The sequence below is a fragment of the Artibeus jamaicensis genome, unplaced genomic scaffold (assembly GCF_021234435.1).
Source record: "Artibeus jamaicensis isolate MK-2021 breed Jamaican fruit bat unplaced genomic scaffold, CSHL_Jam_final contig_944, whole genome shotgun sequence".
In the NCBI taxonomy this organism is placed as follows: domain Eukaryota; kingdom Metazoa; phylum Chordata; class Mammalia; order Chiroptera; family Phyllostomidae; genus Artibeus; species Artibeus jamaicensis.
Window position 1 is genome coordinate 2,216,443 of NW_026522020.1, and position 22,728 is coordinate 2,239,170.

The 22,728-nt window shown below is 49.6% G+C and overlaps 2 protein-coding genes across 6 annotated transcripts in view; one reads left to right on the forward strand and one right to left on the reverse strand.

Moving 5' to 3' along the window:
• LOC119061001 (UDP-glucuronosyltransferase 1-6) overlaps window positions 1–18,813 on the forward strand; it is a 59,878-nt gene extending 41,065 nt beyond the window's left edge. For 4 of the 5 annotated variants that reach the window (XM_053655211.1, XM_053655210.1, XM_053655209.1 and 1 more), the window contains exons 2-5: window positions 15,774–15,905; window positions 16,466–16,553; window positions 16,862–17,081; window positions 17,797–18,813. In XM_053655211.1, coding sequence (XP_053511186.1) covers window positions 15,774–15,905; window positions 16,466–16,553; window positions 16,862–17,081; window positions 17,797–18,094 — 738 coding nt within the window. In that variant the 3' untranslated portion in view covers window positions 18,095–18,813. Of the gene's footprint in view, window positions 1–6,141; window positions 7,052–15,773; window positions 15,906–16,465; window positions 16,554–16,861; window positions 17,082–17,796 lie in introns of those variants that run through there. The other variant, XM_037161374.2, reaches the window with a different exon arrangement.
• Window positions 941–1,768, reverse strand: LOC119061002 (dnaJ homolog subfamily B member 3). Its single transcript, XM_037161375.2, has one exon. The coding sequence runs from the start codon at window positions 1,694–1,696 to the stop codon at window positions 1,034–1,036; it is 663 nt and encodes a 220-aa protein (XP_037017270.1). The 5' UTR covers window positions 1,697–1,768; the 3' UTR covers window positions 941–1,033.
• Window positions 18,814–22,728: the final 3,915 nt, after the last annotated feature.

A 22,728-nucleotide genomic window follows, 5' to 3' on the forward strand; every position in this document is an offset into this window, starting at 1 on the left:
ACAGACTGGTCCACTCCCTCAGATGTGTGTGTGTCGCCTCACCCGATCAATATTCCAAGCAACACCCGGCTTTGTCACCCTGACTCGATAGGAAACACAACCTGAGCATGGCAATGCGATAGTTTTACACAGCCTTCATAAAACTGCTTTTCCCATTTCCGTCGATGATGGACGTAGAACAACCCCTGAGTTGGGTCAAGGCTTGGAGTCAGATTTGCATGAATGTAAATACTTGAATCATCACTACCACTGTTTTATTAAGTGATCTGAATATGGTCCTAATATTATTAACCAACCATGTGATGGTGAGAAACTCACTTAGCCCACAGCCTTTGGAAGGAGCATGTTCCTGCCCACACTTTTAGTTCAGTGAAGCTGACTTCAGACTGTGACCTGCAGACCTTTTAGAGAATAAACGTGGATATTTTCAAAGCCACCAAGTCTGTGGTGGCTTGTTACAGCACCCATGGGAAACTCTTACCTCCACTTTACCACGTTTATCTGCTTTTCAGAAACCTAGGCTCAACATCATGTTTAAACAAGTTAACTTTTACTATGTCACCAGCAGGTATACAGAACTACAACCATCTTTAGGTATTAATATACTCATATCTTTTCCCACTGTGTGCTAGAAAAGTGAAGTAAACTGTTTCATCTCGACCATGTTAACTTTAGAACCAGCTGCTTGGCTGCTGCTGCGAACACTCCCCCCCCCCATCCTGCCACCCCCTCCCCACTGTGAGATTCACACCGTCTGCCTCAGGGTTATATTCGATAAACAGCAATGGGTATGCGGACATTTTCAACAGACGGTCCTATTCGTGTGGTCCCAACAATAAGAACTACTACGCATTGATTGGCATGAGCTGTTTATAAATTGTTGAGTAGTTATTCGTAGAGTCCACTTGGAATCTTCACACACACACAAAAAATGTCCTGCTGGCGCTCCTGTTGTGTTTTCAGTCAGACGAGCTCGGGTGTTACTTGGTGTTGATGCGCAGCAGCTGCTGTTTGCCCTTGACGATCAGGGACTTTACTCCCGGTCCTCTTCCACTTCCACCCTTTCTTGGCCATTCTCAATGATTCTCTTGGTGGTGATTTTCTTGCCATTAATGATTTTGGTGGAAGTTGACACGGACCTGAAGTTCCCCATCCCACCGTTGCCGCAAGCCATGGAGAAGGAAGAAGAGCCCCCATTCCTCTCAACAGCAAAGGAACTAAATCCTGTATTTAAAGAAGAAAAAACATCGAACACTGGGAATTTACTGAAGGTGGAGTAAGGGGGTGCGGATCCTCTGCTTCTGCTTCTCCGGGAGCTCCTCCGACCCCCCCAAATTAGCGGGTCTCTGAACAAGTCAAATGAAAATGGGTGCCGGCCACCAAAAAACTCCCTAAACACCTCGGCCGGGTCGCGGAAGGTAAAGACGGACTGGAACGGGTCTTGGAAGGGCCCACCACTGCCCATGTCGCCATCCTGCACCGCCCCCTCGCCGTACTGGTCGTACACTTCCCTCTTGTTGGCGTCCGACAGCACCTCGTACGCCTGGGCCACTTGTTTGAATCGCCTCTCGGCCTCCTCCTTGCTCTCAGGGTTTTTGTCAGGGTGCCACTTGAGCGCCAGTTTGCGGTAGGCCTTCCTGATGGCATTGGCGGAGGCCCGGCGGGGCACGCCCAGCACCTCGTAGTAGTCCACCATGTTGGCCGGCCGGCCACGGCCACGGGGAACAGAAACACTGAGCGGAGCAGCAGGCAGCCCCAGGGCACGAGAGCCAAGACCGCCCAGGAGGCGGCTGCTTGTGACGTTGCCCGCATCTCATTGGTCCAGGCGGCATCCCAGGATACAGGGCACAGAAACACTCCCCTTGCAGTACCAGGCTCTCTGTGATGTACTTTCTGCCAGTGGCGAGGCCCCTCCCACCTAATGCCCCGCCCGCCACCTGGCTCCTCCCACCCGGCCTTCAGGCCGGCTGAGATCTCCAAATAGGGTACAAGAGAGAGGAATTTAACCTGTGTAGAGTAATTTTCTTAAAGTTGGCTTTACTTCCCCCTGGCCACAGGTACAGATGGAGTGAATGTATCCACCCTGGGCTGAGGGACAGTCCTAGATTTTGTCTAGGACAAGAGTTCTCCCAACTTTTTGGCCTCAGGACCTGTTTGCTTTTGTTTAGGTGGATTATGTCTATTGATACTTGCTCTGTCAGAGAGTAAAACAATCAGAAAAATTAATCAACTCAATTACAAAAAACCCATTACATGCTATCACACATCGTATTTTTGTGGAAGAAAATTACTTTTTCAAAACAAAAAGATTTAGTGAAGAGTGGCATCATTTTTATACTTTTTCTTCTCACTGGCTTAGCCAAAGAGAACTGGATTTTTATATCTTCTGCATTCAATCTTTTGTTACATCGAGTGTCCTCAGGCCACTGGGAGACTCCCCTGTGCGCTTGGGGGAGAATGAGAGCGGAAAAAGTCCAATATCGTAACTATGGAAATCGTTTTGACTTTGCAAATGTCCCTCCTGAAAAATTCTTGGGGGTTGCCCAGAGTGCCCTGGTGCAAACCAATATGAAAAGGATCGAAACTTGGTGGCTGCATTTATAGTGATGGGGCTGAACTTGGGAGGCAGGGATTATTTCCACTAAAACTGTTATACCACAATCGCAGTTTTATTTTGGGCATTTATTGACATCTATTTCTCTCATTCTCTCTCTGACCCTATTTTCTTTGCTTTGATAAATGGTGAGGCAATACCAATAAAGGTCATATAAGTTCCAAGAGGGAAATGATTAACCTATGAAATCTCTAACATTTTATCCTAGTGGATTCAAAAGGGTGTGTATGCTGTGTCATCGGAACACACTGCCACCTTTATATGACCTTGAGAGACTGAATATAAAACTCTGGGCCTGGCACTTGGTAAACACGTAGTAAACAAGAATAAAAAGCTGGCTAGGAGTAGAATCCTGTGTGAACAAAGCAAAGTGGGAAATTAGAGAGCGTATTTGTAGAAGAGCAAGAGATTCAATATGCCGGGAGGAAAAGAGTCAGAGGGCTTGGAAGGAGACATACTCTCGGGCAGGTGGGCTGTGTCCCTCCCTAGTTCTGAGGGTGAGGCTGAGGAGAATTGGTTTTATTTGGGGCCCTCAAGAAGCTGCTGACCAAGGTTTCAGGGGTGGTGGTGGGGTGGGGCCATGCAGGGGCAGCTGATGCCAGGAGTCAGAAGTCACAGATAGTGGTTGGGGTCATTGGCGACTGAAGTCCTCAAATAGGGCCATGTCAGCGGGGTCTGACGGGCGGTGGTAGAATTACCTGGACTCAGAACTTCCTTGCTTGGATATGGGACCCAGAGCAAAGAGAGGAGGGAAGTCACATTTATACAGAAACATTTGCTGAGTGCTTAGGGACTAAAAAACCATGGACTGACACCTGGGTATCATCAAAATGACACCAAAGCTGACACTGAAACCCTGCCCGTGAGGAACCTAGGTAGATGAATAGGTAGGCACACATCAGTAGCAGGGGCAGGTATGCAAACTGCTAAAGAATGCGAGGCAGAATAAAACAACACTGCGGAGATCCCAGGAAGCCCCCTTCGCTTCCCCCGGCAGGTCTTAGAGATCATTCGAGGGCAGTAGACTTGTTCATGCAGCTTCTTTACTTCAGGAGCGCCAAGAAGCAGCTCCAGTCTGGTCGAAGGAGCGAGGAGTGAGCGGAAGGCTGGATCTTCTAACTATCGGCTTCAGCCTTAAAAAAGAAATGACCTTAAAAGGGGTTCCAGGAACTCCCTCACAGACAACCCCACTCTGCAGTTGCTGCCACCCCTCGCCCCCAGCAAGACCACATCTCTGCCCTGCTCTGTGTTTGGCCCCCCATGCTCCCCACCTGGCCCGTCTCACCGGCCCTTTAACTGCCTGGTTGAGAGCCCTCCTGATGGATACGAGCTACGTCTAACCTGGCTTTCTGGCGCCAGTTCCCAGCATAGCACCAACACTCCGCATAAATACTCGGTGGGTAGGAGCCATGGATTTTGCGTGTTGGGTCTGCTCAGGTCCTAGGGTAGAAGCTTTATTGGGTTGCTCAGTAGTGGTTCATGGTCGTAATGCTCGAGAGTGAATGTGGATTGCTTGCTCTTCATATTAGTAAACAGCGTCCCCCAGTCTGAGGTAGAGTTGGGACCGAAACCATCTAGGCGCACAGAAGCCCCCAAAAGTTCTGAGGGGCTGCGTGATGCGGGAAACTCATAAAATCACTGCAGTGTTGACCGTGTTTACGACCTTTGGCTCCGTATGATCTACAGATGCCCTCCATGAGATTGCAACTTCAGGAGGATTATTGCCCTTGATGTTGAACTGAAGCAATGATTTCAGAATTTCAGATAAGGGCACACCAATGAGCCAAGATGTGGCCCCCCTTTTCTCCTCACCCAGAATCTTGGTCCTGGAGAATGGAGCGTGCGGGGGGGCGGGGCGGAGGAGCTTCAGGGTGCGCGTGCATGTGGGCCCACGGGTGCACTCATGCACATGCGAGGCTGGAGGTCTGTGGAGGAAGGATGGTGGTACAAGGAAAGGGGGCGTGAAGTACCTACTACTCAAAGTGCCAGGAAGAACAGGGCCCTGCGACTGTGTCCCATGAGTCACACTTCCTAACAGATCCCCTGAGTATGGGTGGCCACTGTTGTTCATGGTCAGAATACTGCACTGTCATCCTTGGATTGTCTAGAACAGCAGTGGGCCCCAAAAGGAGAGAGTGGGGACACTCAGTTCTGCCTGCTCTCCGGTTTGCCCATTTCTGTTAGGCAACTACTGAATATGTTCCCTGACCCTTCGCCTGATCTGCTGCGGTGCCAGCTGGTGCTGGGGGAGCACATTGCCCTGTGAGCACATTCTACTTGGTTGCAAAGTCCTGTCCCCTGCCTTCTCTCTGCTTGTCTCCATTGGTTGCTGACGGGGATCATTACCTCTGAGGCCTGGTGTGTTGTAGATGTCAGTCGTGACCTTATGTACTATTATTTGGGAATTGCTGGAAGCCAGTGAGTGTGGTGGCAGAGAGCAAGGTCTCTAGGCTCTGACAGTCACAGCCTGGGTCTCAGCTCTACCACTTAGTAAATATGGGACTTCGGCAAATCACTTTGCCTCTCTGAGCCTCAGTGCCCTTGACTGTAAAATGGGAGTAACAGCACCTGCCTTGGCAGGATAATTCTAGGGGTTACGTAAGAGGCGTTGTAAAGTGCTTGGCACCATACTTGGCACATGGTACATGCTCCATAAAGGCATATTATTTTCGTTCACCTCTGCCCTTTGCTTCCACAAAGTCATCGGAATTTCCCAAAGTGTCTTCCTTTCCCTGGCCCTTGGGCTGGTGTGATGAGTATAATTTTAAAGTTGTTTCTCATTACCGATTTTAGTCTTTTATACACAGAAAGCTTCTCATCGCCTTTTGGAATGAATGCAGATCAGTCCCACAGAAGGCCTCCTGTGCGCCCATCCTCCGGTGGGCTACCCCTTCCCGTCGCTCTGTACCCTGTCAGCCCTCGAGTCCTTCTTAGCCTTTCCACAACCTCTGATGGGCCTGTTTATCTGTTTAAATTGTCTGTCTGTCTCCCCTGATGGAGGATGAGTTCTGGGGAGGAAAGAGACCCACCTGTGGGGGTCTGCACCGGAGCCCCCGGGCCCAGCACTGCACTGGACTCCACCAGTACTTCTTGGATGAATGAGTCAAAGATGCCTGGGCTGCAGAGAAGGACATTCTTAAAGGTTTCCATGGGCCAAACCTGGGCTCGTGATGTCACCTTCTTTTCTTTCTGCAAGGTATAGTCAGCTCTTTCTCTCATCTCTGGAAAGGACGTGTAGTTTTCACCACATTGCATTTTGCCCTTAGGTAACACTCTCTTGGTCTATGGAAATACGAATTGAATGGAGTAAAAAGCGCTGGACAGGCTTTGCCTTCTCTGTCCACTCAAGCATGTGACCCGAGTGGCTGACAAAGAATTCTAACCAGTCAAACCTCTTGTTGCCTTTTTTTTACTTCTAGAAGTTAGCTTTTTGCTGCCTTTAGTTGACGAACAGCTGTAGTCATTGACACCATCAAACATTAACTCGGGGTATAGATCCGTTCTTGGAAAATATAAGTGGTGGAGGACAAAACTCTGGCAGATGGTACTCTTGGTGGCAAAGGCAGGGGCACTGTGATGGCAGGGCCCCAGGGTCCACGTCCGTTTGTCCTGGGCCTGCTGCTGTGCGCACTTGGCCCGGCCGTGTCCCAGGGCGGGAAGCTGCTGCTGGTCCCCATAGACGGCAGCCACTGGCTAAGCTTGCGAGGGGTCATCCAGCAGTTGCAGCAGAGGGGACACGACATAGTGGTCTTAGCGCCTGAGGCCTCCATGCGCATTACAGAAGGAGCATTTTACACCCTGAAGAGGTACCCCGTGCCGTTCCAGAGGGAGGACCTGGAAGCAGCTTTTATCAGACTGGGGCATAACGTGTTTGAGAAGCAGTCTTTCCTGCAGCGAGTGGTCAAAACATACCAGAAGATCAAGGAGAACTCGGCTCTGCTTTTGTCCGGGTGCTCCCACTTACTGCACAACAAGGAGCTGATGGCCTCCCTGGCCAGAGGCGGCTTCGATGCTTTGTTGACAGACCCTGTCCTCCCCTGCGGCTCCATCGTGGCCCAGTACCTGGCTCTGCCTGCTGTGTTCTTCTCGAATGTACTGCCGTGCAGCCTGGACTCTCAGGGCACTCAGTGCCCCAGCCCACCGTCCTATGTGCCCAGGGCTCTGTCATTCAACTCGGACCGCATGACCTTCCCGCAGCGGGTGAAGAACATGCTCATTGCCTTGTCAGAGAGCTTTCTGTGCAGTGTGGTGTATTCCCCATACGAGCCACTTGCCTCGGAAGTCCTTCAGAAAGATGTGACTGTCCGGGACCTTATGAGCTATTCCTCTGTGTGGCTTCTCAGAAGTGACTTTGTGCTGAATTATGCCAGGCCCACCATGCCCAACGTTGTTCTCATTGGTGGGATCAACTGCGCCCACCAAAAACCATTGTCCCAGGTTTGTAGTGCGAGTGAGAACTCCATAGGCCTGTACTTGAGGGAGGTGACCTTGCACGGAAACCTCCTGGGTGAGCATGCCTAGTTTCAAACGCCCTTCTGATGTTAACTTCTCTCTTGCAAGTTTCCTAGGTTGAGTTGTCACTTGTAGCTGTCTTTGGGATCATCTTCTGGGTTGGTTGTTTGGCTTGGAGGCTTTAGGAAGGCCTGTTTTGGGCATTTCATTCTGTGGGCTCCAGTGGATAGTCATCCGTTAGAGGCAGTAAGGGTTCAATGCCGTGTGCGTTCAGGGTTTTTTTCAGAGAACAAAAGTGTGCAGGGTGTGCCTCGTCTTTGACTGTGTCAGGCACTTGAGTTCAGAATTGCTGAAATAAGGTTTTGGCATTTGTAGATCCCTGCAGGGAAAGCTGACTTCATGTTCCTGGTTAAACCTCCGGTTTCCAGATATTCCAGCTTCCTCAACCGGATCCCATAGTCCTATCTTCTCTAATAAGGTAATGAACTTTCTGCCAGGTTCTGACATTGGACAGAAAGGTCTTGAGTCTCATTCTCGGCCACGCTCATCTGTTCTTTTTTCCACTACAGAATCTGAGGTATGCAAAACAGGAGCACATACATCCTCTTCCTGGAGTGGGCGGAGGGCGCAGCAGGAGAGGGCCCTCCAGAAGGAGCCGGCGGGGGTGGGGGCAGGGGAAGGGTTCTCTCTGGGAGGTGCATCTCAGTGGGCTTTACTTCATTTGTTCTTTGCGTATTGGCTGAGGGCCTGCCAGGAGTCCAGGTACTTTCCAGGGGCTGAGTTATCACCTTGGAGAACAGGGAACCTCATGTCCAGTGTGCCTTCAATGTGATTCACACTTTAAACAATCACGCAATTGTCATTGTGAGTGACACTTTGGGTGGTGGGAGAAACACCGAGTGGGACATTAGGGCTGGGCTGGTGCCATCCCACTGCCGCAGACCAGGGCCCTTCTGTGGGGCCCTGACCGCTCCCCTGGGACGTGGAGCCAGAGCCGATGGCCCCTGGGAGGTGTCCTGGCAATAAGATTCTGGTGTTCTGTAGCCCATTGGACAAGCTTGTGTTTGGTGGCGGGCTCTGTGTAAGAAAGAAGGAGGTACTATTATTTTCAGAAAGCAAAAGGAGAAATCCTAGCAGTATAGAAAACCATGAATTACTTTCCTTTTAAAAATTTAATTATATTTTTCCATTACCATTTAGTCCCCTTACACTCCCCCCCCAATTATTCTCTTTCAAACAGAGGAAAAGGAAGAGATGAAATATGACCAGGCACACCTCAGGTCAAAAGAAAGAAAGCTATCAGCACGTCCAAGTTAGAGAGGTATGAAAGAGAGATACTTTTGGTGTCATTATGCAGGATCCAAGAGAAAACGATTGTGTCTCACATTCGCTTTGAAACTGAAAAGGTTTCACGTTGGAAGGCATGCATAGTGAAAATTCCATAGACGAGAAGGGCTTGTCTGTGAACCTGACTGGATATTCCTGGTTATGCCGGCCTTCTCTTAATTCCTGGAACCTTCCAAAACACTTCCACACGTAAGACCGTTGAACATGCTGTTCCCGCTTCCTGGGATGTTGTTCCCTGTGTCTGTTAGGTGGCCGTCTTCTCGTTTTTCAGGTCAGCTTCAATGTCACTTCCCCAGGGAGTCCTTTCTAAGACAGCATGCTGCTTTTCCCTTTATAACACATCAAATTCCATGATTATTTCACTTAGAGAATTATTTATTGACTGTCTCCTCTTTATATATGCGGCAGGGGCCACTCCTGCCATGTCCTGCACCCTCAACATCTGGCAATGGGTGTGCACGTGACCGGTGTCCCTAAGCATATAATAGGCAGTCATGCGATATGTTATATAAGTGACTGAAAACAGGAGGGGGCTGGGCCCAGACTGAAGACCAGTCCTTGGTGGGTAGTAATCCCCACAGTCACACATAAGCCTATGCACGTGTATAGAATTTTTGGTTGCTCATTCAGCACAGTCTGCTCAGTTATCAATATGTCATGGACATAGTTCTAGTTCTAAATACTGTGTCTGGTTTTAACTGCTACCTAGTTTCTCATGGTATTTATGTGCCACGGGTTATTCTGTTAGCTGTCCCCTCTGGTTCCCTGGGGGAGGGGGGGACACTGGCATTTGCATTCCAGGGTGTTTTTTTTTGTTCTTGTTGCTTCAAACATTACATTAACAAAGATAAAATATTTTATAGTTTTCTTCATATTTGTTCTGTTACTTTCTTATTCATTTTTTTCTTAAGTGGTTTATACTTTTGGGGGGTCACTACCTTGAAGGTGATGTTGTTACAGAACAGACCCATGGAGGAGGGGGAACTATAGACTATTACTGAATGGACCCCTCCCCCTTCTCCTAGGGTCCCCTGTACTAGGTTCGCCTTGCTGGCCACCAGGAAATTACGTCTCTCAATGCCAGAGATTGGTGAAAAGGAAAGGACTTATTTATTCAAAAGTTATACAAACTTAAGAGTAATGACTTAATGTCTTCATTGAGATTCCGAAGTCACTTAGAATACCCACAAATGCACACAGTCCTTCCTTCCCCCTTTGCCCAGTCCATAGTACCGTATCTCAGGAAAAGAAATAGAGGTCTGTGGCTCAGGTAGCCCCTCGGTTCCCAGCCATCCCCACAGGCTGGCCAGCCTCCTGTGGTTCCGGTACCATCATCTGAGTCACTGACCCTATTTCCAGTTAATCCAAGACCACGTGGCACCTTCTTAGGGCCCACCAACAAGAGTCCTTTCACTCCTTTTCTTCCCAGCAAGGTCTCTGCTGCTTCCTAAGCCACATGGCAAAAAGGAGCACCCCAAAGCCATATGGTCCCCCCCAGCATGGCTGCCATGCCTGGGTTTAAATCCTAGTGCCAATTTCCTCTGTAGTCCCATTTCTGACTCCTCCCACAATCAGCTATACCTGCCAGCATTCCCATATTTTTCCAGCTTTTCTGGGCTGCCATAGTAAGTCCAGGCAGGCGTGGCCCTGTGTCGTGGAGCCAATCAACTTCAAGCTCTCACACAGGTGCTGTAACCAGGGGGAGTTGCCTGGTCACTCCCATCTCCCTAGTTCAAACCTGGCCACAGCTATTTAACATATCCATGAAACCAGTTAAAGGTTACAGATGTGTTAAATGACCACGACAGAGATTATTTGCAAAACTGTTGCTATGCAAAAGAACTCTCAATGGCCCTGCTCCATGTGTCCCATCTCCCAGTTTAGACTTGTTTGGGTCAGGACATCCTTTATATATTTTTTTAATATTTCCCGGACACCCTGAGTTCTGGACGCCATTACAAATCCCTATCTGGGGGCCTCCTGGCTGCACCCTGTATCAATATTTTTTCCATTTCTGCCTCTAGCTGGTTATCTACTCACTGTTCAACCATCTCATCTCCATTTTAAAAACTAGCATGCAATTATTTGCCAAAAAAGAAATTTGAGTTTTTCTGTTCTAAATTCCATGCGAACTATCAGTCTTATTGAATTAACCAGAATCTCTAAAAATAATTGAATCAATTTGGCAATAGCAAGGATTCCTGTCTTGCTCCAGATATTAATGGAAATCACGTTTCAATTCACCACTTTGCATTGTGTTCGCCATTGTTTGTTTTGGCAATTGGTCTTTATTTAAATGATTTCCTTTTTCACTGTAGGATGAATAATGGAAGAGGCTGTTGAAATTTATCAATTGCACTTTTACATTACATTTGAATTATTATTTACCAACAAATATTTTCCCCATAAATTTGTCTAAGTGGTGAATTGTATTGGCTAGCTGATTCGTTTGGTGCAAGCGAGCTCATATGTGAGAATGTCATTGTACTGTAAATTGTACCTGACAGTAACCCTCTTTGTCTTATTCAATGCTTTAATTTGAAATTCCACTTTTTTGGTGAAATATTAATATCACCATCCCTGAATTATTCTTATGTATATTTCCCTAGTACCTCTTCAGTTCTCCTTTGTCTCCAAGCTTTCTTCTAAAACACACACACACACAACTGATATTTTTTAATTGGTCATACAGATTCCTTTAATGGGTGAACTTTTCCTGTTTGCACTTAATTTAACAATGAATGGAGTTGATTATAATCCTTCCATTTGACATCTTTTCATTTTACTTCATTATTTCCCCTCTTCCTGATGTGTCGAGTTGCTATTTATTTACTCCCCCCCACCCCATTAGTTAAAGAATGCTGCTTGTTGACTGATGGTAATTGGTGCTAATTTGATGCCAACAAGAACCCCTGACTGAGGGTGTGGTGAAGAGGGAAACTTTATTCAGTGCAAACAGCTCCCTTGTGACATAGCGCAAGCTGTGGAGCAGCTCACTAGTGTTATGGCCCAATTCCGAAAGAGCAGGGCTGCAAGAAGGACCTCAGGGAAGGCCTCTGTCCAGCTAGAGAGCTCTCCTCTGTTCTGGTGAAAAGTCTGCTGGCAAAATGCAACTTACGGTTTTCAGTCTTTGGTGGAAAGTAAAAGTGCACTCCCAGAGGTTGGGGGGAGCTGAGTTATGGAGAGAAAATCCCTGCCTGATTCCTGATAGGTTCATCCTCATGCAAATGAGGAATCCAAATCTTTGCAGTTTGAATGGTCCAGAAAGCACACTGATTAGAATGGAGCCCCCTGATTGGTTGGTGATGATGGTGATGGGAAGGGAGAGGGAATATAGCTAAGCAGCTCCAGTGGGATGGGGAAGCCTCAGTCTTGTTGGTTGAAATAGTATTCCAGAAGCTCCTTTGTGAGGCTCAGGAAGGCAGGCAGCCTGGTGCAAGCTTCCTCCTGAAGCAAGGTCTGCATGAGAGGGCCTTGTTTAGAAATAGCTGCTGGGCTCTTTGTAAATTTGAGCCCAGTTAGCCACCAGGGGTTCTCCTCGGTAGGTATCTTCTGTCTTGGGGTCAACACACTCTGTACTTTCACTCCTTTACTGGAGATTATCTTATTCCCAGTGCTCTTGGTTCAAGTCCTGAACTTCGAGATTAAAGATAAAATCTTTATTTGATCAAGAGAGTCTGCAGCGAAAGCACAGCCTGGCATTGGGCATCCCTGGGGCCTGAAAGGCAAAAGATGGCAGAACAGCAATGAGAGCAAAGGAAGGGGACTTGAGAATTCCAGGATGTCATCTCCCTCTCAGGGTGAGGGACCATCTCTGTGGACAGGTAGAGATGCCGAGGTGAAATCCATCCATACGTAGTGGGTGCAGGGAAAACAGCTGAACAGAGGATCAGAGAGAACAGAGACCTGAAGATGGCGAGATGAAGGCAGACTGGTGACTGGGGACGCCTGCAGTGTGTGTAGGTGACTCTCAGTGTGCAATGATAAAGTGACATGCTTCCAACATGTTAAGTGCTTAATAAGGGTTCTTGCAAAACGAAAAACATTTTGGAGGGGAAACTGTAATGAGAGCCTGGAACTACAATGACTAAACTCTGAGTGAAAGTAAGGAACTGTTTTGAAGGCCTCATGGGAGTGGGTGAGTGCTTTCACTCCCGCAGGAGCCTCATTTCTCTGGAAGGTGGTGAGCGGCGGGGGAATCCAGGGTTATTTTCAGTTGATAAACACGTCGTTCCACTCTTTGGCCATCCTGGAGTCTGTGAAGCTGCAGCAAGGTGGATGGGAGGTTTTGCCCAGTCGGGAGGGGGACACTGTACCGTTATTGACTTTCATGGGTCTGCCCAGCGTAACTGCCCAGACTGCCTTTGGGAGCTGTAGGGAAGTTCATGAGGTTTAAGCTTTAGCCAAGTGCTGACATTTAACTTTGGGTGTTTCTGGCCTTTGGGTTCCGTTCGTGTTATCGCACCCTGCTGGCTGCCAAGTGGGTGTGGGAGCAAGGGGACTTTGATTTGTCCTTTTCTAGATGAGGCTGAACGCGAGGGCAGTTTCACTCAGGAGGGAAGGGATTGTTTGCTTGGAGCTGAGACGTCCCTCCCAGGAACAAGGGCTGTAGTGCAGACCTTAACTTCAGAAAAAGTCTCTGTAACATGTCTTTGCCACAAACCCAAAATACAGCACGGTGGGGAGAGGATGATGCTGGCCTCCGGGGCCTCTCAGGTGAACCAGGCGGGAAAGGCGGAGACAGCCGCCAGGAGCCAGAGGCCTGGGACAGAGTCTGGGGCTGGGAGGGTGGGCCAGACAGTGGGCTCCCCTCCGAGGACGCTGGTCAGTGTTCTTACTTGTCACGCTCTGAATCGAACCTGGCAGAGTCTGAAAACCGTGTGTGCTGAGCCCTGTCGGAAGTCTCCTACGTCTCGCATCCGGGGTGACCAATCTCCGGGTCTGTTCAGGACTGTTCGGGTTTTAACACCGGAAGTCCCCATGCTCCAGGAAACCTCTCTGTTCTGGGCACACCTGGCCACGTTGCAAAATCTCGCTAATGCCCTTGGCATTCTTTGGAGCCTCTTGGGGAGTTGATTAGATCTTCAGTAACCTACAGTTGGGGGAAGTTGCCTTACTTATTTCTTGCTCTGTTTCCTGTAAGTGAATTACCACTGGGTGTGCGTGTGTTCCCTTGCACATATGTGTGTGCAGGTGTGCGCCTATATATGTATGTGTGCGTGTGTATGTTTCCTGTAAATTGGAGTTGGCTTTGAAGGTTGCAGGCAGTTTGAGCTAAGATCATTGCCAAGGGTCGAATCTAGGGGGTTCCTTACTGTCTGCCTGGAGACAGGCCCGGCACTCTCCCCTCCAGGTTCCCATTTCCACGCCGTAGTTAATTTGCCGACTGCCACAGGCTCTCGGAGCTTTCATCTGACGCTCACCTCCAACGTCTATGCCGTGTTATTTCAGGGTAGGTCTTCCATAGGCCGTAACCCATAATCAGCTCCTGAGCTGGCCTCCCTGACATCCCTGTTTCTCACCCCCTGTGCATGAACTATTTCTAAAATCCCATGGGGCTTCCTCCAAGGGACCGAAGCTCACTGTGTAACAGTCATTGTTCACTAGAAAATTGCTCACTGTTCACAGTTCAAATGCACCCAAACCCCTCTGGTCAGAAAGCAATCACTCTTTGATTAAGAAAAAGATGACCTCATGGTAACGGGAACGCCATCGGCACCAGGAAGGACTTTGAATCAAGTTAGCCCCCGCTTCCCGCTCCCCGGTTTTTAAATGATGCCGCTTTGCTTGCAGCAGGGAAACCAGCTGGTGTGATTGGCAGAGGCCTTGGCACATAGCCTGTGTCTGTCCTTCACTCCTTCCTCCTTGGATCATCTGTCTCAGAAGCAAAAAAGCTTCTTCAGGAGCAAGTCCCATCATTTTGGGTCCAGGCCATAAAGAGCCGAGGCTGTCACACCCGAGGGAACTCTTTGCTGGGGACAGTGGAGTGGCCTTCTAGGTGTGGCCTTCCTCGAATGACAGTGATGGACATGTTGCCATGAGGAATCAGCCTCCGGACCAGGACAGGAGCGGTCGGTAAAGGTCATATGCTGAGTGGGTGGGGAGTCCTGCCTGTCCATCTTGCCCACAGCCGCTTTGCTAACCGAGGTTTCCCTCTAGGCCTTGCCGTTTTCTGAACTCCACCGAAGGGGCCCAGGTCGCTGGTGCACACTCAGCCGGGGCTTCTGTCCCTGACTTTGTGTCTCTCAGACTCAGGGAGGAGCATTTTGCTTTTTATGATCCGTCATGGAACCAGCAAAGGAAGAGTCAAATATACTCCTGCGTATCCTTCTTCCTAAGGCAGGAAAGTGGATTCATGCTCTTTAGAAAGCTCTTCTCCAGAAAAGCCGGAAAGTTTCCTCGCGGGTTAAGTTTCCACACTGAGTCAATTTGACTGTGCTCTTGCATCAGCCACAGGATCGCAGCCACAGGGCAGTTGGCTGCAGGCTGCGGGCAGCGAACCCTGCTCTTCTATCTGAGGGTTTTCCTTAACTGTGAGCCTGATCCTTACGCTCAGCAGCCTAGTGCTGTGACTCTGCTCGCTCCTTCCACAGAAAAGGAGTACTGCAGAAGCCTCAACAAGGGATGCAGACCTTTACTATAGCCGTCCTTAAAGGGGAAGTGTGGGAGTTTTAGAGTCTGTAGGAAGTGTTCTGAAATCCTCTCTGACCAGCTTTCCTCCCTGACCCCGTGCTTCCATCCCAGCTAAAGGCTCTCTCCGCTTCCTCAGAGGCTCACCTTGTTCACCTCTCCCCCTCCCTCCCCACTGCCCTCTGCTGTCTGCTGCTCCTTCCCTGAAGCCTGCTCTCCCCCAGAACCTCCCCAGCTGCCCAGAGCCCTGGGGACCTGGGCCTGGCCTCACCTCGGACTGCTATCCTCTGGAAAAATGAGCCCATTACCTGGACCCTGCCTCTCACCCCAAGAGGGAGCTCCGCACTGAGCCTGTGAGCAAGAAGCCTATCTCCTGTGACCGGGAGTGAGGCTGGTAGAAGCGCTGTAACACACACTGATTCACAGTGTCTCTATCACACATGCACGTGCACGTACATCCCTTACGCCACATTGTTTTTGTTAAATCCTCACCCAAGGATATGTTTTTATTGATGAGAGAGAGAGAGAATCATCGATCGGTTGTCTTCCACACGCACCCCTACTGGGAACTAAACCTTTTGGTGTACAGGATGATGCACCAACCGACCGAGCTACCGGGCCAAGGCTAAATTACGTTCTTTGGAGAAAGATGCCTGAGTCGTAGATTAATGTGTGCAGTCACCCAATGACTATGAGAAGAATTAACTGGAAATTTCTCTTCTGCCTCTAGGAATTCGAAGCCTACGTTAATGCCTCTGGCGAACACGGAATTGTGGTTTTCTCTTTGGGCTCCATGATCTCGGAGATTCCAGAGAAGCAAGCTAAGGAAATTGCTGATGCTTTGGGCAAGATACCTCAGACCGTAAGAAGATGTTGTCGTGAGAGTTGCAACCCCCCATTTCCACTTATGAATTAATTCTATTAGTTGGACCTTAGACACGGGTTCCCTGCCTCTTCTCAGTCATTAATCCCAAGCTCTTCTTTTTGCAATTCCACTCTCAGCTGCTCTGTGAAACGCGGTTCCGCGTTGCCCAAATGGCTCATCTTCTCTAAGAGACTCAGGCATGTGTGAAGGAGAACTTAACTTAAAAGTAAAATAAATAAGATATAGTGTCTTCATATCAGGTAGAACTATTTCCCCAGAAAGCTGTTGGTTAGGACAATGAAGGTACATAGTTATAGTCCTGCATGTGCTCATTTTATTAAGGGGACACTCCCCTGAAATGCAGAAAGTGCAAAAATCATAAACGTATAGCTTGGTAAATTTTTACAAACTCACAAAATGTTACCAGCCCCCAGAGCCTTCTTAGTCACTACCCCCCACAGGGTATATTCATTCAGAAGACTCCAGTTTCTAGCCCCTATAGCTAATTTTTTTTTAAAATCACATTAAGTTCTTTAAACTCTCCTCTCCCCCGTAAGGTCCTATGGCGGTACACTGGAACCCGGCCACCCAACCTTTCGAAGAATACAATCCTGGTCAAGTGGCTGCCCCAAAATGACCTGCTTGGTACGTGGGTAGTATTTGATGTGTAGATCCAACCAAGGTCAAATTAAGAAAGGGGCTTAAGCATGGCTGAGCTGAAGGGTTGTCTAGCTGGAAAATATTATGGCTGATATAGCCCGCTTTGCTTTTTACCCGGTGCAGCCGGATGGGGCGTGAGGGGCGAGGCATCCCCACCGCATTTTCTTCTGCAAACATCTGCAAGGCCCACGAAAGGACAGCACTGAGTGCTTAGAGCGCTTTCAGAACCCAGGCCATGCCACAACATGGCACCTGGTGGCCTGACCACCGTGTCCCTCCCTGTTGCCTCCCAGGCCACCCGAAGACGCGAGCCTTCATCACACACTCTGGCTCCCATGGTATCTACGAAGGAATATGCAACGGCGTTCCGATGGTGATGCTGCCCTTGTTCGGGGACCAGATGGACAATGCGAAGCGCATGGAGACCCGGGGGGCAGGTGTGACCTTGAACGTCCTGGAAATGACCTCCGAAGATTTAGCCAATGCCCTCAAAACTGTCATCAATGACAAAAGGTGAGAGAGAACGTGTCAGGAATACTACTTGTGTTCTGCCCACCACACTCACAGCCGATACTCAAACTAATACATGAAGACCTGTTTGTAAGGGCACTGAGCGCCGGGACGGATTTGGATGTTCTGATTCAGCCGTCAGCACTGTGCCAAGTAAACACCAGTTCATTGCTTTGACAGGCTACGTGGACATGGCCTCCTGCACAATTTAGATCAATTACATCGATTGTCTTGGAGATGGACTTAAATATGGCTTTTAATTTTGACTAGCTGTGACTGTTTACAAATTCAAATGAGCAATTGTTTATAATTTCTAATACCTTTTTCTTTATTTCTTTATGTACCTATAAAGTATCATTTAGTTTCCTACAAAGATATTACTAAAAAGAAAAGAAGTAATAATTTTTCAAATAATATAAAATAATAATTTTGGCTTCCAGTTTCCTCTCTTGCCTTCTTTCTCTCTTTCCTCCTTCCTTCCTTCTCTTTCTTTATTTTCACCTCCCCTTCCTTCCTTCCCATCCTCCCTCCTTCCTTCCCTCCTGGGAGATAAAGAACATGGTATGTATTGCATGTGCTCTTTGTTACTTATAATAGCCACATTTCTCTAGTGAGTGTGGAAGAATCCGGTAGCTTGGTCTTGTCATGCACGTACATAGGGAGGGGAGCTGCCTGACACCCATGTTCCCAGCACTCACGTAACTTTCTCTGTGTGCAGCTACAAGGAAAACATCATGCAACTCTCCAGCCTTCACAAGGACCGCCCCATCGAGCCCCTGGATCTGGCTGTGTTCTGGGTGGAATTCGTGATGAGGCACAAGGGAGCGCCGCACCTGCGCCCTGCGGCCCACGACCTCACCTGGTACCAGTACCATTCTTTGGACGTGATTGGCTTCCTCTTGGCCATTGTGCTAGGGGTGGTCTTCATTGTCTACAAATGTTGTGCCTTTGGCTGCAGCAAATGTTTTGGGAAAAAACGGGTAGTTAAGAAATCTCAGAAATCCAAGGCGAACTGAGGAATGCGCAGGGCGGGGGTGGGGGCCGGGGGGGGAAATGAAGGGGCCGAATCTGCAGAGTCTGTGTTAAATTCATGTTATGCCCATCGAAGAAGTACTTTGATTCATTATGTTAGACACCCCAGAGTGTTTTTAATAAAAATAATTTAATTGATAGTCACACCTGGAGGTAGAAATGTTTGAAAATGTTTTCTGCTCCACGCCCCCAGTACCTTTAATTGGACCACACTTGCTACCTCTCAAATGACTTGCCACCAGGGTGGGCGGGGCCCCGGTCACTCCGCCTCACTTCTCTCACTCAGAAGGGGGCCAGTTTGAGGGCCAAGGCTGCCCCTGCCACCGGTGACGGTCCTGACACCATCTGCCCCTAAACACTGTTGTAATCAATTCCTTCAGTAAGAATGGCCGCTCCCGATTTATTTCCATGCTTCACAGATGTCACTCTGTGTATGTCACGAAGGAAACGTGTGTTCCTTTAACACCTGGTGCCGTGTACTTGAGTGAGTGACCGATACAGCATCCTTTGAGAGCAGTGCACGATTTCTCTCTTTGGGGGAAAAGTACAATGTCTAAATGGGTGGGCAGTGTGTTTGAGAGGGTGCTTATTGCTTGTGCCAAATGCATCTGACTTTGATAAAAGCCCAAAGTATATTTTTCTCTGGTGTAAGTCTTCTACAATTAAAAACAGATCAATAAATTTGTATGTCACATTTCTTAAATGTTCTTCTCTTCACTGGTGTGGCCTTTATTTATTGCTAAATTGCATGTGCTAATTATAAAAGTCATGCATCGTTACGGCAGAAATGTTGAAAAATACAGACTCGTGCACACACACCCACAGGAAAATAAAAACCGTCTGTAGTTGTGTCCCTCAGAAATAATCACGGTGACTCTTTGGCAAATGCACAGGAAAGCTTGCAACTGTGTGAAATATTCCCCTTTGTCTCACATTCTTTCTCTGCTTCACTATAGCGCAAGTGTTCTTTGAACATTTGTTTTTAGTGACCAAGGATTATTCTCTTGTATGGATTTAGCCACAACTTCTGGGTGGATCCACTTTTATTTTCTTCTATTTAAAAAAAAAAGAGCAAAGTTTTTGCACCTTTTCCTGACTGTTTCCGTGGAAAGAGCTTTATAACAAATCAACAGCTGTCTCAGTTTGGGTTCCTTTGTCATGAGGATTCGGGGGCAAGAGGTTTGTTTGGGAATTGAAGGCAACCCAGAAAAGGGTGTGGGGACTGGGATGGGGGGTGATAGCCGCCAGGATGCTGTGGGTGACAGAGCTGAGCCCCCCCCAGTAGACTCCGGCTGCGGTGCACGAAACACATCAAACTTCTCCTACCAAGAAGCAACTGACTGAGCCCTGACTGAGCCCTTGCCTTGTCAGTAATTGGCTGGTCCCAAGTGGTATTAACTCCCTGCACTCCCAGTCAGCGCGGGGGCCCTGGGGGCCAGAGAGCCCCTGGGAGAGCGAGGCAGGCGTGGTGTTGGATGTGGGCTTGTGCACTAACGAGAAAAGGACACAGGATATCTGGGGCGGGGCACTGCCACATCTCAGTGCAAGGGGCTTGAACTGTTCCCGAACTGCATCCCAAGATGGTGTGAGAAAGCCTGGTTCCCACGCCCTCTGCAGTATAAAGCAGTACATATCTTGGGGGGGAAAAGCATCAATGTGTTTGAAGAAACATGGGATCCTGTTTTAAATTGGCTTTTATTTTATCATTAGCATGAAGAACTGAATTTTTACAACTGTGTGAACCTCATATTGGTTTTTCCGTTCCTTTTCCCACGGGGGCGGAGTGTTACCCCAAGGATTCACTGAGTGCTCACGCCCCAGTGAGAAGATCCTCTGCCATGTGCCGGAATTATACTTTCTTCACGTGTTCTTTGCCTTTAATTTTGTTCACACCTCTGTTGGGTGCTTTGTGTTACTTGCAGACATTTTAAACACATGGGCTCCGCCTCGGAGCCGGGTGGCACACGGATACCCAGGACCACCCCTGTCCCCAGCGCCACCCGCTCCTTCCCCCCCCCCCCCGGCTGCTTTTGGAACGCAAGCTGTTCACACCAGTTCCTTCCCCACACCTGGGGGCCCCATGGTGACTCCTGGACTACGTCTACCCTCCTTCCGGGCCCTTGCCACCCACCCAGCGACTGTCTCCCGGGCTCCTGCCCACGTCCCCTGCCACCTGTGGGCCACTTCAGGGCCACCTGTCTTGGGGGGCCCTGAGCTGTTCTGGCTTCCCACAGGCTCCTCTGCACCTTCGTGTTTCTAGCCCTTATGGCCTCTTGTTTACAAGTAAGAGAACACAACTCGGGATTGTAAGGAGATGGGTTTCCTAAGGATGCAAGGCTCACAGCCAAGCCTCCATAGGGGCCGGGAGGAGCGAAGCCCCTCTTGTCCTCCCCCGCCCCTGCATACTATGGAGGGACCACTTTACTCTTCTCTCTTGTCCCTCTCTGCTCCTCAGTCCCCAGATCCCTCAGCCCCAAGATCCCTCAGCCCCAAGATCCCATAGGACACTGCCTGGGTTCTCTCTTGCCCAGAGTTCTGAAATCCTGGGACAAAGAATCTGATTGGTACAGCTGGATCAGGTGTTCACTTCTTGTCCAATCAGAATTGTTGGGGGAGGGATTTAGAGTGGAAAATATGGCCATTGAGAGCTTGTAACTGTGACCCCAAGGGTCAGAGGAGAGGGGACCTGTTAGCTGGGGAGATGCCACCAAATGTGCTCACTACCTACGTACCTTTTCCCATTTTCTGCCTTGGTCCTTCCATGCATTTAAGCTCACAGGTTTCTACAAATACAATGTTTTTTCTTTTTTTTTACTTTCAAGTTAGTTCCCATGGCAGTGGAGGTGGGGAGCTCTGTAGAGTGACAGTTCATGAGTGTCTGGTTTTGTGAATGGATTGTATGTGAGTCAGGTAATAGCACCGTGATCTGAAAAGTAAAAAGCGTTTTTGTTGTGGGAAGCCCAGCAGGGCCGGTTGTTTTCCCTCAGCCTCACGGTCTTCGTGTCTTCTCCGGATGACGTATGGAGAGGCATCTCACTCTTTGCCGGGCGTACACACTCACTGCGTGTGTTAGAGGAAAGTGGCCCTTACCCACCACTCCCGATAGCCACGTCCTTCACAGCGGGACTGGGCAGCTCCTCTCACTGACAGGAGAGGTCTCCCTCCCCGGTCCTTGCATCTGGGCTGGCCTGTGACCTGCGTTGGCTGACAGGAGAGGTGATGGGTGTCGGTTCCAAGTCTGGGCTCCGACAGGCCTTCCAGTTTCTCCTTACCACTGTCTTGGAACCCCACCCAGCTGCTGCGAGACACAGGGGGGCCCGGTCATCCTAGTCTCGCCAGCTGACAGCCGGCCAACTGCCAGACCCCCATGTGTGAGGCCATCCCAGAGCCGCCAGCCTTCACCCCACCCTCTGTCTCCTGAAGATGCGTAAGCGGCCCCAGCAGTGCTGGGCTGGACATGGCCCAGAACCACCCAGCTGACCGCCTGTAGACTTGTGAACAACAGGAAGTGGTTCTTGCCAGCCATTACGGTGGAGGCGGCTTGTCACACGGCAGTGGCTAACTGACACAGTGACTTCTGGCTCTACGTCCATGACACTTCCTGTGTTGGGTCGCTAGACCCTCAGAGGACAAAGATGTGGCCTACCTACCTCCGGAACCACCACAGCACGGACGGCCACACTTAGCTGCTGTGAACTCGCATCCTTGTCACTTGACTAATCTTTGGAAGCGAGAAGGCGGCCCTGGGGGAAAAAGAGGAGGGACGGCAGAGGGGGCTGTGAGGGAAGAGGCCTGTGATAACTGTCTTCTTGAGTCTATTCCATGGTCGTCAATATGTCTCCCAAGGGCAGGCCAAGGAACAATGTTTACATTTTGTGGGGTTCGGCACTATTCAGGGGGAGCTCATCTTCTAGCCATCCAGAGTCCGTGAAGTAGAAACGGATTAATGAGGGTAATGGGCTTCCCGATACCAGAGGTGCCCAAACATAGCTGAGAGCTCCCCACTCTCCTCAGGGCGGGCGAACTTCAAGTGCAAGTTTAACTAAGCAGTCAGGCCGCGGGCGGCTCCGAGTCTTGTTCCGCTGCCCTGTAACGCGTGGAATGAAAGCCTGCCAAAGGCCAGTGCTTCACGGCTCTAACTGGCCATCTGGACTCGCTCGCAGCTGTGAGCGACAGGGGACTCCTGGGCACCTGCCTCTTGGTTTAAGAAAGCGAGGTCCCCGCCTTCTTTGAGGTTCTTTGCCTTCTTGGCATGCTGCCAGGAGAAAGCCCCTCCCTGTCCCGCAGGTCGTCCGGCCCTTGGGCAGGAGGCGTCCTCTTCCCAGAACCTTTCTGCCGCCTCCTCCTCTCCACCCGCCCTGACCACACCCCCCCCGGAGCCCTAGGACAGCATCCCCATGGGTCTCGGTTGTGAAGCAACCCCCTCCCACCACTTTCCTTTCCCAAAGAGGCCTCCGCACTTCACCGGACCTGGGACTAGCAGAAGTGCTTCCCCAGCATTGCTGGGGGGCTTTCTGAGGGGCATTTTCCGAGGGGCGTCGTGGGCTCCTCACAGCCCTCAGCTGGCGGAGGCCCAGGGAGGCAGTTGGAGCTCGACGTTCCAAGGGCCCGGAACCCA